Genomic DNA, 17,586 nt, shown 5'->3' with positions numbered 1-17,586 from the left:
ATGTATATATTCATATACATATATATTTAAATCTGCTGCCCATCGCTGCACCACTTACCCCCTTCGCTGAGCTAGTTGGAGCATATGGAAGCTTTGGTGCAATGCGAATGTGAGGTTGCGTTCGCATTGCACCTCACTTGTAATACTAGTGCACATCTATTATTACTCAGTTGAGAGCAAATATCGCTTTTGCGGAAGCAATATTTTGCACTCAACTCGCAATATGGCCCAATATTTTATGACTTAGGCAATATTTACATGTCATAATAAGCTTTTACATGTAACCTAAAGGAATTTGTACAAAATCATTTTAATACTTTTGTATACATAGTACCCTCAAAAAGATAGTACAGTACTGTAATGAGAAAGGTAATATTTGTTGTTTTAAATAAACATAGACTATTATTTTGTTCTAAATAGACTATTATTTACATTTTAGAACACAAAAAAAAAAAAAATCAAAGACAGAGAACATTATGAGGCCTATCTATCAAAGAGTCAACCGCAAATACGCCGGAATTATGCATCGTAATTGTTGTGAGATTGATCCGACCTAGTTATGAAAGCCTCAAGACCGGCAAATGTTGAAATTCGTGACGTAACATACGAACCGGCGATCTCAATCTGACGCAGATCGATGCTTACGTCATTATAGATGTTCCGAATACACATTCGGCTCTATCTGACACATTTTCCCAGTTATCAAACTTTTAACAGGTACGCTTGCGTCTTTTCCGACCCAGTGTACCTGGTTTTTAATCCGCCACCCTGGAGGCCGCGGATGCCATAAAAATCAATGGGAGTCTGAAAGCAGTGAAAGCTTATGTTCGATGCTGCAAGACAAAGAAATATAACCCATTGATTTCTATGGTAGAAAACAAGTAACGTTTACACCCAACACCCTAACATAAACCCTGAGTCTAAACACCCCTAATCTGCTGCCCCCGACATCCCTGACACCTAAATAAAATGTATTAGGCCCTATTCCGCCGCTCCCAGACACCGCCGCCGCTAAATAAACTTATTAACCGCTAAACCTCTGGCCTCCCACATCACCACCACTAACTAAACCTATTAACCCCTAAACCGTCAGCCCGACATTGCCAAAACTAAATTAAGCTATTAACCCCTAAACCTAACAACCCACTAACTTTAAATTAAAATTACAAAATCCTATCTTAATATAAATTAAAACTTACCTGTATAATTAAAAAACTATTTTAAACTATTAACTATTAACTATTAACTATTAACCTACCCTAACTATTATACTACAATTAAATTAAAATACCAATTCAATAAACTAAATTAGATATTACAGAAACCTAACCCTACACAAAGTATTTAAATATACTATTAAACATTATTAAAAGTACTAAATTACAGAAAAAAACAAACACTAAGTTACAAACCCCCCCACTAAATTATGAAAAATAAAAAAATAAAAATATCAAAAATAAAAAAGAATTACACCTAATCTAATAGCCCTATCAAAATAACCTCCCCAAAAATAAACATAAGATAAGATAACAGCTCTTTTAAATTGCAAAAAAATACAAACACCCCCCCCAACAGTTAAACCCACCACCCAACCAACCCACGCCCCAAATAAAAAAAAACCTATCTAAAATAACCTAAGCTCCCCATTGCCCTGAAAAGGGTATTTGTATGGGCATTGTCCTTAAAAGTGCATTCAGCTCTTTTACATGCCCAGACCCTAATCTAACAATAAAACCCACCCAAAAAACCCTTAAAAAAAACCTAACACTAACCCCCGACAATCCACTTACAGTTCTTGAAGTTCCGCTTGAAGGATCCATCCATCCGGAGAAGACATCATCCAGGTGGCAAGAAGTCTTCATCCAGACAGCATCTTTTATCTTCATCCATCCGGCACAGAGTGGGTCCACAGAGGACGTAAACTGGAACTTCAATGCAAGTGACGCCATCCAAGATGGCGTCCCTTGCATTCCAATTGGCTGAAAGATTTCAATCAGCCAATAGGATTAGAGCTGCTAAAATCCAATTGGCTGTTTCAATCAGCCAATAGGACCGAGCTCTCATGCTATTGGCTGTTCCAATAAGCCAATAGGATTGAGCTCTCATCCTATTGGCTGTTCCAATCATTATGCCCAGCAGTGACGAGGTTAATTAGGTAGATTGTAGGGTTAATTTTAGCTTATGTGTAGAGACCCACCTGACACATCCCACCTCTGGATCCCTCCCTGACCCCTCTCAAACAACTCTCTTCCCTCTCCCCCCACAATTGTTGCCCCCATCTTAAAAGGCTTTTTATTTATATATATATATATATATATATATATATATATATATATATATATATATATATATATATATATATATATATATATATATATATATATAAATACAAAATTTGGTTTTTTAGCACACCTTACAAAAAGTTTAAATCAACATCTGGGAGTGCTGCCAATAAGACCCAGTAATTACACAAACAAAGAGGTATCAGCGCACATCCATTTTCAAAAGCACAACATTTTTTACTGCTGCAAAAAATTGCCTGCATATACATCAAGAGACAACTATCTTTTTTTAAAAAATATTGGGAACTTAGTCACACAATATGGCCATATTCTGCTTAGCCAGCCACCGCTTACAAGGTGCCCCAATTCGACTGGTCCTACTCTAAATCCTTTTGCCACAGAGGGCTGAAACATTCCTGCTTTTACTCTTCATAATAGAATGAGACTCCCTGGCTTTTTATTCACAACTCTTTAACACTGTAATGAGCACACCTGAACTTGGGTGGGGTGCTTAAACCAATGGGAGATGGTCAGTCTCCCTGGTAATTTTAAATACAAATACAAAATTTGGTTTTTTAGCACACCTTACAAAAAGTTTAAATCAACATCTGGGAGTGCTGCCAATAAGACCCAGTAATTACACAAACAAAGAGGTATCAGCGCACATCCATTTTCAAAAGCACAACATTTTTTACTGCTGCAAAAAATTGCCTGCATATACATCAAGAGACAACTATCTTTTTTTTAAAAAATATTGGGAACTTAGTCACACAATATGGCCATATTCTGCTTAGCCAGTCACCGCTTACAAGGTGCCCCAATTCGACTGGTCCTACTCTAAATCCTTTTGCCACAGAGGGCTGAAACATTCCTGCTTTTACTCTTCATAATAGAATGAGACTCCCTGGCTTTTTATTCACAACTCTTTAACACTGTAATGAGCACACCTGAACTTGGGTGGGGTGCTTAAACCAATGGGAGATGGTCAGTCTCCCTGGTAATTTTAAATACAAATACAAAATTTGGTTTTTTAGCACACCTTACAAAAAGTTTAAATCAACATCTGGGAGTGCTGCCAATAAGACCCAGTAATTACACAAACAAAGAGGTATCAGCGCACATCCATTTTCAAAAGCACAACATTTTTTACTGCTGCAAAAAATTGCCTGCATATACATCAAGAGACAACTATCTTTTTTTAAAAAATATTGGGAACTTAGTCACACAATATGGCCATATTCTGCTTAGCCAGCCACCGCTTACAAGGTGCCCCAATTCGACTGGTCCTACTCTAAATCCTTTTGCCACAGAGGGCTGAAACATTCCTGCTTTTACTCTTCATAATAGAATGAGACTCCCTGGCTTTTTATTCACAACTCTTTAACACTGTAATGAGCACACCTGAACTTGGGTGGGGTGCTTAAACCAATGGGAGATGGTCAGTCTCCCTGGTAATTTTAAATACAAATACAAAATTTGGTTTTTTAGCACACCTTACAAAAAGTTTAAATCAACATCTGGGAGTGCTGCCAATAAGACCCAGTAATTACACAAACAAAGAGGTATCAGCGCACATCCATTTTCAAAAGCACAACATTTTTTACTGCTGCAAAAAATTGCCTGCATATACATCAAGAGACAACTATCTTTTTTTTAAAAATATTGGGAACTTAGTCACACAATATGGCCATATTCTGCTTAGCCAGCCACCGCTTACAAGGTGCCCCAATTCGACTGGTCCTACTCTAAATCCTTTTGCCACAGAGGGCTGAAACATTCCTGCTTTTACTCTTCATACTAGAATGAGACTCCCTGGCTTTTTATTCACAACTCTTTAACACTGTAATGAGCACACCTGAACTTGGGTGGGGTGCTTAAACCAATGGGAGATGGTCAGTCTCCCTGGTAATTTTAAATACAAATACAAAATTTGGTTTTTTAGCACACCTTACAAAAAGTTTAAATCAACATCTGGGAGTGCTGCCAATAAGACCCAGTAATTACACAAACAAAGAGGTATCAGCGCACATCCATTTTCAAAAGCACAACATTTTTTACTGCTGCAAAAAATTGCCTGCATATACATCAAGAGACAACTATCTTTTTTTTAAAAATATTGGGAACTTAGTCACACAATATGGCCATATTTTGCTTAGCCAGCCACCGCTTACAAGGTGCCCCAATTCGACTGGTCCTACTCTAAATCCTTTTGCCACAGAGGGCTGAAACATTCCTGCTTTTACTCTTCATAATAGAATGAGACTCCCTGGCTTTTTATTCACAACTCTTTAACACTGTAATGAGCACACCTGAACTTGGGTGGGGTGCTTAAACCAATGGGAGATGGTCAGTCTCCCTGGTAATTTTAAATACAAATACAAAATTTGTTTTTTTTAGCACACCTTACAAAAAGTTTGTGTAATTACTGGGTCATATTGGCAGCACTCCCAGATGTTGATTTAAACTTTTTGTAAGGTGTGCTAAAAAAACAAATTTTGTATTTGTATTTAAAATTACCAGGGAGACTGACCATCTCCCATTGGTTTAAGCACCCCACCCAAGTTCAGGTGTGCTCATTACAGTGTTAAAGAGTTGTGAATAAAAAGCCAGGGAGTCTCATTCTATTATGAAGAGTAAAAGCAGGAATGTTTCAGCCCTCTGTGGCAAAAGGATTTAGAGTAGGACCAGTCGAATTGGGGCACCTTGTAAGCGGTGGCTGGCTAAGCAGAATATGGCCATATTGTGTGACTAAGTTCCCAATATTTTTAAAAAAAAGATAGTTGTCTCTTGATGTATATGCAGGCAATTTTTTGCAGCAGTAAAAAATGTTGTGCTTTTGAAAATGGATGTGCGCTGATACCTCTTTGTTTGTGTAATTACTGGGTCTTATTGGCAGCACTCCCAGATGTTGATTTAAACTTTTTGTAAGGTGTGCTAAAAAACCAAATTTTGTATTTGTATTTAAAATTACCAGGGAGACTGACCATCTCCCATTGGTTTAAGCACCCCACCCAAGTTCAGGTGTGCTCATTACAGTGTTAAAGAGTTGTGAATAAAAAGCCAGGGAGTCTCATTCTATTATGAAGAGTAAAAGCAGGAATGTTTCAGCCCTCTGTGGCAAAAGGATTTAGAGTAGGACCAGTCGAATTGGGGCACCTTGTAAGCGGTGGCTGGCTAAGCAGAATATGGCCATATTGTGTGACTAAGTTCCCAATATTTTTAAAAAAAAGATAGTTGTCTCTTGATGTATATGCAGGCAATTTTTTGCAGCAGTAAAAAATGTTGTGCTTTTGAAAATGGATGTGCGCTGATACCTCTTTGTTTGTGTAATTACTGGGTCTTATTGGCAGCACTCCCAGATGTTGATTTAAACTTTTTGTAAGGTGTGCTAAAAAACCAAATTTTGTATTTGTATTTAAAATTACCAGGGAGACTGACCATCTCCCATTGGTTTAAGCACCCCACCCAAGTTCAGGTGTGCTCATTACAGTGTTAAAGAGTTGTGAATAAAAAGCCAGGGAGTCTCATTCTATTATGAAGAGTAAAAGCAGGAATGTTTCAGCCCTCTGTGGCAAAAGGATTTAGAGTAGGACCAGTCGAATTGGGGCACCTTGTAAGCGGTGGCTGGCTAAGCAGAATATGGCCATATTGTGTGACTAAGTTCCCAATATTTTTAAAAAAAAGATAGTTGTCTCTTGATGTATATGCAGGCAATTTTTTGCAGCAGTAAAAAATGTTGTGCTTTTGAAAATGGATGTGCGCTGATACCTCTTTGTTTGTGTAATTACTGGGTCTTATTGGCAGCACTCCCAGATGTTGATTTAAACTTTTTGTAAGGTGTGCTAAAAAACCAAATTTTGTATTTGTATTTAAAATTACCAGGGAGACTGACCATCTCCCATTGGTTTAAGCACCCCACCCAAGTTCAGGTGTGCTCATTACAGTGTTAAAGAGTTGTGAATAAAAAGCCAGGGAGTCTCATTCTATTATGAAGAGTAAAAGCAGGAATGTTTCAGCCCTCTGTGGCAAAAGGATTTAGAGTAGGACCAGTCGAATTGGGGCACCTTGTAAGCGGTGGCTGGCTAAGCAGAATATGGCCATATTGTGTGACTAAGTTCCCAATATTTTTAAAAAAAAGATAGTTGTCTCTTGATGTATATGCAGGCAATTTTTTGCAGCAGTAAAAAATGTTGTGCTTTTGAAAATGGATGTGCGCTGATACCTCTTTGTTTGTGTAATTACTGGGTCTTATTGGCAGCACTCCCAGATGTTGATTTAAACTTTTTGTAAGGTGTGCTAAAAAACCAAATTTTGTATTTGTATTTAAAATTACCAGGGAGACTGACCATCTCCCATTGGTTTAAGCACCCCACCCAAGTTCAGGTGTGCTCATTACAGTGTTAAAGAGTTGTGAATAAAAAGCCAGGGAGTCTCATTCTATTATGAAGAGTAAAAGCAGGAATGTTTCAGCCCTCTGTGGCAAAAGGATTTAGAGTAGGACCAGTCGAATTGGGGCACCTTGTAAGCGGTGGCTGGCTAAGCAGAATATGGCCATATTGTGTGACTAAGTTCCCAATATTTTTAAAAAAAAGATAGTTGTCTCTTGATGTATATGCAGGCAATTTTTTGCAGCAGTAAAAAATGTTGTGCTTTTGAAAATGGATGTGCGCTGATACCTCTTTGTTTGTGTATATATATATATATATATATATATATATATATATATATATATTATGCAGTGTAGGATCTTTCCTTATTCCCCAACCTCCCTGATCCCCCCCCAAACAGCTATCTAACCCTCCCCCTCTACCTATTTGCAGCCATCTTTGGTACTGCCAGCTGTTCCATAGTGTAGCGGTCCCACCCGCTCCCGCCCCTCATGGGCGCTCCCGGACCTCTCTTCCCCACTCACTGGAAATCATCCAGCAATGGGACACCCATTAAGGGGTTAAAGGACAGTTAAATACAGTAGAACTGGAGAATGAACAAATTCATAATAAAAAGACAATGCAAAAGCACTTAGGGGTAAATTTATTAAATGTCCTGCAGACATGATTTGCTGTAGCGGATCATGTCCGCCTGACATCGATAAATGCCGACAGCATTCCGGGATCCTACACTGCAGAATATATATTAAAAGAAAGAAAGTTTAATTTTGACTATTGCTTTAAGTGAGGCAGGATAGCCATACGTAAAGTTTTAAACTGTGCAAGGTTTCTTTGCCTTATTTCACTATAGTCTATTAAGTAAAGAAATGTATTTCTTCTATAAGTGTTTAGTTATGTTCTTAATTTTAACACATAACGTTAAATAATTAAAGGGACATTAAACACTTAGGAACAGAATGTAAGTGGAGCGCAATATATCGCTTTTGCATTAAGCGATATTTGCTCTCCACTTTGTAATACCAGCGCAAGCTAATGTGCGATGGTATTATAAGTTAGGTGCAATGCGAACCCGACCTCCCGTTAACATTGCATGGAAGCATTGCGCTCACGCTAGCGCACTTCCATAGGCTCAAATGGGATCCTCGTTCTGATGCCATCAGAGACGGCATCAGAATATCGCGCAGTGAAGGGGCAAGTAGCGCAGCAATGGCAGCAAATTTTTAAATATATATATGTATGTGACTATATGCATATATATTTATGTGTTAATATGTATTTCTTAAAAAAACATTTTTTTAATGTTTCTCAAAATATACAATTACTACAGTTGGCAACGTCACTCATTCACAAAATTTCAGCATTTGAGACAAAAAAAAATGCATTTTACATGCCAACAACTTGATCATTATTTCCTTGTTTACTACCATATGAGAAGTGTAAAACTGACTTTGTGAGTTCTTACTTTAATATTCAGTTTGGAAACCACCACATCTCCATTTGGTGTAATGATAGGAACGTTCTCACAGATAATTCCATGATCAACATCAACCACTTTACCTGTGAGAAAAAAAAAAAGATATAAAGAATAACATATACATAGGTGTGTGTGTGTGAGTATCATTGACTAATTAAAGGGACACTGAACCCAAATTTTTTCTATTGTGATTCAGATAGAGCATGCAATTTTAAGCAACTTTCTAATTTACTCCTATTAAATTGTTTTCATTCTCTTGGTATCTTTATTTGAAATACAAGAATGTAAGTTTAGATGCCGGCCCATTTTTGGTGAACACACTGTGTTGTTCTTGCTGATTGGTGGGTAAATTCACCTACCAATGAACAAGTGCTTTCCATGGTTCTGAACCAAAAAATAGCTTAGATGCCTTCTTTTTCAAATAAAGAAAGCAAGAGACCGAAGAAAATTGATAATAGGTGTAAATTAGAAAGTTGTTTAAAATTGCATGCTCTATCTGAATCACAAAAGTAAAAGAAAGAAAAAAAATTGGGTTCAGTGTCCCTTTAAGAGGTTCCCCTTTGCAATGGACATTAGTTATTTGTTACATAATAATTAAAAAAACAAAACATAAAATACATACAATTCTATAATTTCATAAAATATAAGGCCAGATTACAAGTGGAGCGCTAATTAACACTCCCGTTCAAACGTTAATTGCGCTAGAAGTAAGCTTTTTGTGCTTGCTGGGTTGCACTCTTATTACGAGTTGAAAGTAAACAATTTTCATTTGAGCACTAACCTCAACGAATGCTAAAAGCCAAAGTTAGAATATCGCGTGCGTGTTCACATATTCCCCTATAGAAGTTAATGGAGAAAAAAAAGTCGTAAAAAACACCCCACTCTCGCGCAAACCCGATCACACATTCTCATGTGCTCTAACCCAACGTGAAAATAGGAATATTTCACATTCCAATGTTCTTCACATACAAGCATATGTTCTATTTATTCATAAATACATATTTCTATATATCTGATGGTTTTTAGGTACAATATATATCTATACCTATATATATATATATATATATATATATATATATATATATATATATATATATATATGAATATCTATTTAGAAATACATAGAAAATATTCTGCTATGTGCAGAACATTGGAATGTCAAACATTTACAATATATACATAAAAACCTTTATTAAATATAAATATTGCATAAATATGTTTTTTCATGTTTTCAAACTACTTAACTGCAAAGGGCTCCAATGCACATATATACTATATATATATATATATATATATATATATATATATATATATATATATATATATATATCAATATATGTATACATATGTATTTATGTAAAAACAAGAAAATATATATATATATATATACACATATACAGTATATATATATATATACACATATCCATCTTTAGACATGTATATTTATGTCCCTTTTAATATGACAACATGTTTTCATTTACTTGACTGCAAAGGGCTCCAATGCACTTATATCTAAGTCTATATATGTTTACATTTGAATGTATGTGTTTATATGTGTATATATGTCTGTAAATATTTATTTATATACGCATAAAAATATATAAGTACAAATGCACACACATATACTGTGTATATATATATATATATATTTTATATATATATATATATATATATATATATATATATATATATATACACAGTATATATATATATATATATACACAGTATATATATATATATATATATATATATATATATATATATATATAATTAATTAAAATTATGGGGGAGATAAAAAACTGAAATTAAAATCCTCCATGTCTCAAAATTAAAACAATGTAAATATTTGCATAGGAAATTAGCACACCTGGGCAAGTATCCCCGCTTGCTTTTCCCCAGAAATTCTAAGTGAGTGATTTCTGGTTTGCTGTAAAAATCCTGTTAAAAGGATCGCTGTGTCAAAACAGTATTTTGAAGAAAAAAAACTGAGAATTTGCATATTTAATTTGCATATCTTACCCACAATTCTCTTGTGCAATGGTAACATTGTATATTAAGAATTTCTGGGGAAAAGCAAGCGGGGATACTTGCCTAGGTGTGCTAATTTCCTATGCAAATATTTACATTGTTTTTATATATATATATATATATATACATACATATCCATCTTTAGACATGTATATGTATATTTATGGCCCTTTACATGCCTTTTTTTTTCTAACACCTGAGATCTCATATCTTTGACTCCTTATAACTTTTTTGTGTAATATTTTTTTCAATAGTATTTATTAGATATTGTTATTATGAGTGTAACTATACTTTGAAAAGTATTTTTGGATGTGTTTTGTGTCACGGTAGCTCTGAAGTCATGGTAATAATTCTAGCCTAAATTGTGATTGTGCTCAAGCGATCGCGTTTACTTTCAACTCGTAATACAAGCGGTAAGACCAGCGAGCACAAACACCTGCGATAAACCCATTATCGCTCAGACACAAACGTTTGCGCTCCACTCGTAATCTGGCCCATAATGTTGTGCGCACCTTAAATTCTTCCTTTTATTTAATTTACTGGCAGATGGTCATTATTACTCTATTTGAATGATGGGATCGCCTCTATCAGATGAGGGGATCTTATGATACATTTATAAAGTGAGAGGTGATAAGTGTCTTCTTTAAGATACCAGAGCCTTCAAAATAGGACCTGCGCTGTTATGTGTCATTGTCAGGTTATTCAGCTGCAAGCTGGGCAGGGAAGGAAGAGGGAAGCTATAATGTGACTGATACCCCGGCTACCCCGACTGGGTAGCTCTGCCAAACGGGTCCTGCTTCCTCCCTGCCAACTGCAGCTATGTAGCTGGCTAGTGACCACAGCCTGTAGCCACCCCTGATGCCCGACAGCATCAGTACCCAGGGTCCCACCCTGTGGCAGACTCCAGCTACCCAGACTGGGTAGCTCTGCCTGATGATCCTTTCTCTGTCTGGAACAGGCTGCTATGTAGCCCAGGAAAGTGATTTTAGCTGGAGCCCATCCAAATAACTAGACAGACTATCATTCAGGTTAAACAGAACTGATTTTATTGTAAAACATGCACTCCTTTTATACACAGAGCTCATCTTGATAACACAAAGGACAATGCCACAATTTTCCCACCATTCCCGCCCCTCCAGACAACCCGGCACCTCCATAGGAGCCACAGTATCACATAATCCCAATACCTAGGGGTGGCGGTTTCGGGTGATCCCGGTGGAGCGGTGGCACTTCCATGGTGTAATTTTAAAGCTCTCGGTCCCTAGATGCCACAGTCCAAATCAGCATGATTCGTTTCTGGGGACCGGAGTTAAAGTCCGTTGAAGTTATGGGGATAGGGGTGTGCAAAACCCCCGGTTCCCAAAGGAGCTCCCCTCCGGCAATTCCTCCACCTCTTATCCTCCCTAGGGGCTACTAATCCCGAAAAGAGCGGAGCTCTGGGGCACATGGTGGAGCGATGATAGGTAAAGTTAGCGGGTGTCCTGCTGTCCTGTGGCCGACCGGGAGTTCCAGGAGCCTGAACAGCCTGAGAGGGGTTAGGCGGGTGTCCGTTGTGAGACGGCCGACCCGGGAGTTCCAGGAGCCCGGCCAGCCTAGAAGGGTTTTCCTGGTCATACACCAGCACTTTTCTAAACAAGTTTGGAACACAAAACCATGCAACCAAAAGCTTCCAGAGATTGTGGTTGCTCTGTGGAGCCCAAACCCACTGAGAAACAACAGGGGTGAGGTTGTAGGGGGTGGGGGTAGCCTTAGCTGTCTGGTATCCGTGACATCTCCCCCCCCTCCAGTTCGGCAAACCAGGCTAGACTCTTAACGGGTCGGCCTGGGGCTGTCCGACGGTGGCCTTCCACTTCTCGGTTGCTGAGAGAGGTAATCCCATCTCTCCAAAGCAGTGGCGTCACTACAGGGGGGCAAGGGGGCATTTGCCCCCCATTGATTATGGCTTCCCCCCATCAGCCCCCCCGCCAGACCCGGCACTTGCATAATGCTGCAGGAGGAGTGTAGTAATTTTTTTTTTAAATTGTTCTTTGTTTTTTATTTTGAGTGAGTCTAGATCATCATGAGAATGAATGAGGGTAGGTATTTGTGCAGCGGCAGTGTGCCTCCCACCCTGACCCATGTTCACCTCGTGATGGCTCACACGCAGGCGCAGCACCACGCACGGCACTCAATATACCCAATCCATGTGCATGATGCTGGCGCTGGCGCTATTTTCTCCTCCTCCACACCAATTCCACAGCACAAGGAACAGGACCGGAGGCTCTCTGGAGACTGGAGAGGAAGGAGGAGCCGGCCAGCTGGTGCTGTGTGTTCAGGAAGAGCAGAGAGCGCAGGGGAAGGACAGCAGAGCAGCACCAGCAGGCACTGGCTGTGTGTGTCTGGCAGTGGCATTCAGTGGCAGCCGGCTGGGCCCAGCACAGAAAGACCTTGACGACGAAGATAGATAGAGAAGATCATCTGATTTAGGTAAGACAGAGAATATATCATGACTCACTGTTTCGGATAGAGTGTGTGTAAACTCCCCGAATTTACTGTTACCTCTATTGCCACTTTATATCTTCTTGGTAATTTGGGTGTGCAACAGACTAGTACGGCACAGATTAACCAGTGCATTAATGCAAGACACCAATCCTAATAATATACTGTTTTCATGTATTAGTTACCCAGGCCACTTTATCATAAGTATATACTGATAAAGCAAAGGTGACATTTGCAATGTTTGGATTCCTTTCTTGGCCAACTAACATGTTTTGGATAACTTCCAGTATGTGTTGTGGACTAATTTTATTTATCTACAACTTTCACATATATAGTGTATGAACTTTGTATTGAGCCTGATTGTGCTTTTCTCTCTTTAAAGTTTAAAAGGGCACAACATTTTTTGAGTCTTTGTTTTTGGTAAATAAATATTTCTGTATTTAAATAAAACAACTTTTAGGTTTATAGAGGTATGTCCCTGTTCGCCAATACAGATGTCAGAGACTGCAGGTCAAATATCACTAAAAAAAGCATAACCAAGCTGCAGCACCGCCATACTTTTACATTACATAATTTTACTAGAGTTCAGGTCAGGAGGGAAACGTTTTTCAGAAAAGAAGGAAAAACAGAGAAAAAAATCAGATCATATAATGAATGTAAATATTAGAATATTTCATCTTTATTTTTAGTAAAACTATATACTTTAACATAAGATTATATATTTCCATTATAACACAAACCACAAATTGGCAATTTCTTTTAGGACTCAGTAAACAGTATTTATTTTTAAACAATATTATCAAGGATGGATTGTAGGATGGGTATAAAAAAATCAATACAGAACAGAAGTTATGGTTGCTAATATTAAATTGTGTATTAAAATACACACACAAAAAATACTTCTGATATAGCACTTTATTTCCTTTATTGAGCAGTAATCAATATTTATTATAACAAATTAGTTTGCATTCATATTATGGTAGACACTGAAGTGTGCATGTCATATAGCTACAATAAACATTTGAAAATATTGCTGCTATATAGTGCTCAAGACACATGTACATTTCTGAGTCTACCACAGTATTATGCTCTCTTGGATACCAAGAGAAGAAATAGGTCAATAACGGCTAGATTTAGAGTTGGGCGGTAGCCGTCAAACCCAGCGTTAGAGGCTCCTAACGCTGGTTTTTACCGCCCTCTGGTATTTGGAGACAGCCATTAAAGGGTCTAACGCTCACTTTCCAGCCGCGACTTTTCCATACCGCAGATCCCCTTACGTCAATTGCGTATCCTATCTTTTCAATGGGATCTTTCTAACGCCGGTATTTAGAGTCGTGTCTGAAGTGAGCGTTAGAATTCTAACGACAAAACTCCAGCCGCAGAAAAAAGTCAGTAGTTAAGAGCTTTCTGGGCTAACGCCGGTTTATAAAGCTCTTAACTACTGTGCTGTAAAGTACACTAACATCCATAAACTACCTATGTACCCCTAAACCGAGGTCCCCCCACATCGCCGCCACTCTATTAAAATTTTTTAACCCCTAATCTGCCGACCGCACGCCGCTGCCACCTACATTATCCCTATGAACCCCTAATCTGCTGCCCCTAACACCGCCAACCCCTATATTATATTTATTAACCCCTAATCTGCTGCCCCCTCTATCGCTGACCCCTGCATATTATTATTAACCCCTAATCTGCCGCTCCGTACACTGCTGCCACCTACATTATAGCTATGTACTCCTAATCTGCTGCGCCTAACACCGCCGACCCCTATATTATATTTATTAACCCCTAATATGCCCCCCTCACTGTCGCCTCCACCTGCCTACACTTATTAACCCCTAATCTGCCGAGCGGACCGCACCGCTACTATAATAAAGTTATTAACCCCTAATCCGCCTCACTCCCGCCTCAATAACCCTATAATAAATAGTATAAACCCCTAATCTGCCCTCCCTAACATCGCCGACACCTAACTTCAAGTATTAACCCCTAATCTGCCGATCGGAGCTCACCGCTACTCTAATAAATTTTTTAACCCCTAAAGCTAAGTCTAACCCTAACCCTAACACCCCCCTAAGTTAAATATAATTTTATTCTAACGAAATAAATTAACTCTTATTAAATAAATTATTCCTATTTAAAGCTAAATACTTGTAAAATAAACCCTAATATAGCTACAATATAAATTATAATTATATTGTAGCTATTTTAGGATTAATATTTATTTTACAGGCAACTTTGTATTTATTTTAACCAGGTACAATAGCTATTAAATAGTTAATAACTATTTAATAGCTAAAATAGTTAAAATAATTACACAATTACCTGTAAAATAAATCCTAACCTAAGTTACAATTAAACCTAACACTACACTATCAATAAATTAATTAAATACAATACCTACAATTATCTATAATTAAACCTAACACTACACTATCAATAAATAAATTAAATAAACTACCTACAATTACCTACAATTAAACCTAACACTACACTATCAATAAATTAATTAAATACAATGCCTACAAATAAATACAATGAAATAAACTAAATAAAGTACTAAAAATAAAAAAGAACTAAGTTACAAAAGATAAAAAAATATTTACAAACATTAGAAAAATATTACAACAATTTTAAACTAATTACACCGACTCTAAGCCCCCTAATAAAATAACAAAGACCCCCAAAATAAAAAAATGCCCTACCCTATTCTAAAATAAAAAAGTTCAAAGCTCTTTTACCTTACCAGCCCTGAAAAGGGCCCTTTGCGGGGCATGCCCCAAAGAATTCAGCTCTTTTGCCTGTAAAAAAAACACATACAATACCCCACCCCCCCAACATTACAACCCACCACCCACATACCTCTAATCTAACCCAAACCCTCCTTAAATAAACCTAACACTAAGCCCCTGAAGATCTTCCTACCTTGTCTTCACCTCACCGGGTCCCGATCTGTCCAGAAGAGGGTCCGAAGTCTTGATCCAAGCCCAAGCGGGGGGCTGAAGAGTGACGTCCATCCTCGGGCTGAAGTCTGGATCCAAGCAGCGGCTGAAGCACTCCATCATCGGGCTGAAGTCGGAAGTCCATCATCGGGATGAAGTCTTCTATCAAGCCGCATCTTCAATCTTCTTTCTTCCGGAGCGGAGCCATCTTCTTCCAAGCTGACGCGGAACATCCTCTTCAACCGACGCCTACTCGCCGAATGACAGTTCCTTTAAATGACGTCATCCAAGATGGCGTCCCTCGAATTCCGATTGGCTGATAGGATTCTATCAGCCAATCGGAATTAAGGTAGGAATATTCTGATTGGCTGATGGAATCAGCCAATCAGATTCAAGTTCAATCCGATTGGCTGATTGGATCAGCCAATCAGATTGAGCTCGCATTCTATTGGCTGTTCCGATCAGCCAATAGAATGCGAGCTCAATCTGATTGGATCAGCCAATCGGATTGAACTTGAATCTGATTGGCTGATTCCATCATCCAATCAGAATATTTCTACCTTAATTCCGATTGGCTGATAGAATCCTATCAGCCAATCGGAATTCGAGGGACGCCATCTTGGATGACGTCATTTAAAGGAACCGTCATTCGGCGAGTAGGCGTCGGTTGAAGAGGATGTTCCGCGTCGGCTTGGAAGAAGATGGCTCAACTCCGCTCCGGAAGAAAGAAGATTGAAGATGCGGCTTGATAGAAGACTTCATCCTGATGATGTACTTCCGACTTCAGCCCGATGATGGAGTTCTTCAGCCGCCGCTTGGATCCAGACTTCAGCCCGAGGATGGACGTCACTCTTCAGCCCTCCGCTTGGGCTTGGATCAAGACTTCGGACCCTCTTCTGGACAGATCGGGACCCGGTGAGGTGAAGACAAGGTAGGGAGATCTTCAGGGGCTTAGTGTTAGGTTTATTTAAGGGGGGGTTTGGGTAAGATTAGGGGTATGTGGGTGGTGGGTTGTAATGTTGGGGGTGGTATTGTATGGTTTTTTTTACAGGCAAAAGAGCTGAATTCTTTGGGGAATGCCCCGCAAAGGGCCCTTTTCAGGGCTGGTAAGGTAAAAGAGCTTTGAACTTTTTTATTTTAGAATAGGGTAGGGCATTTTTTTATTTTGGGGGGCTTTGTTATTTTATTAGGGGGCTTAGAGTAGGTGTTTTTTATTTTTTGTAACTTAGTTCTTTTTTATTTTTTGTACTTTAGTTAGTTTATTTCATTGTATTTATTTGTAGGTATTGTATTTAATTAATTTATTGATAGTGTAGTGTTAGGTTTAATTGTAACTTAGGTTAGGATTTATTTTACAGGTAATTTTGTAATTATTTTAACTATTTTAGCTATTAAATAGTTATTAACTATTTAATAGCCATTGTGCCTGGTTAAAATAAATACAAAGTTGCCTGTAAAATAAATATTAATCCTAAAATAGCTACAATATAATTATTATTTATATTGTAGCTATATTAGGGTTTATTTTACAGGTAAGTATTTAGCTTTAAATAGGAATAATTTATTTAATAAGAGTTAATTTATTTCGTTAGATAAAAATTATATTTAACTTAGGGGGGTGTTAGTGTTACGGTTAGACTTAGCTTTAGGGGTTAATCCATTTATTACAGTAGCGGCGAGATTCGGTCGGCAGATTAGGGGTTAATAATTGAAGTTAGGTGTCGGCGATGTTAGGGAGGGCAGATTAGGGGTTAATACTATTTATTATAGGGTTATTGAGGCGGGAGTGAGGCGGATTAGGGGTTAATAACTTTATTATAGTAGCGGTGTGGTCCGCTCGGCAGATTAGGGGTTAATAAGTGTAGGCAGGTGGAGGCGACGTTGTGGGGGGCAGATTAGGGGTTAATAAATATAATATAGGGGTCGGCGGTGTTAGGGGCAGCAGATTAGGGGTACATAGGGATAATGTAGGTAGCGGCGGTTTACGGAGC

The 17,586-nt window shown here is 38.2% G+C and overlaps 1 protein-coding gene across 1 annotated transcript in view; it reads right to left on the bottom strand.

Annotated features, from left to right (window-relative positions):
* ABCD2 (ATP binding cassette subfamily D member 2) overlaps nt 1–17,586 on the bottom strand; it is a 184,653-nt gene that overhangs the window by 101,587 nt on the left and 65,480 nt on the right. The window contains exon 5 of the mRNA XM_053716594.1: nt 8,133–8,227. Within this exon, the coding sequence (XP_053572569.1) occupies nt 8,133–8,227 (95 nt within the window). The remainder of the gene's footprint in view (nt 1–8,132; nt 8,228–17,586) is intronic.

The sequence above is a fragment of the Bombina bombina genome, chromosome 6 (assembly GCF_027579735.1).
Source record: "Bombina bombina isolate aBomBom1 chromosome 6, aBomBom1.pri, whole genome shotgun sequence".
Classification (NCBI taxonomy): Eukaryota; Metazoa; Chordata; class Amphibia; order Anura; family Bombinatoridae; genus Bombina; species Bombina bombina.
The sequence above is the reverse complement of the archived record's forward strand: the minus strand, read 5'-3'. Positions and strand labels throughout refer to the sequence as shown.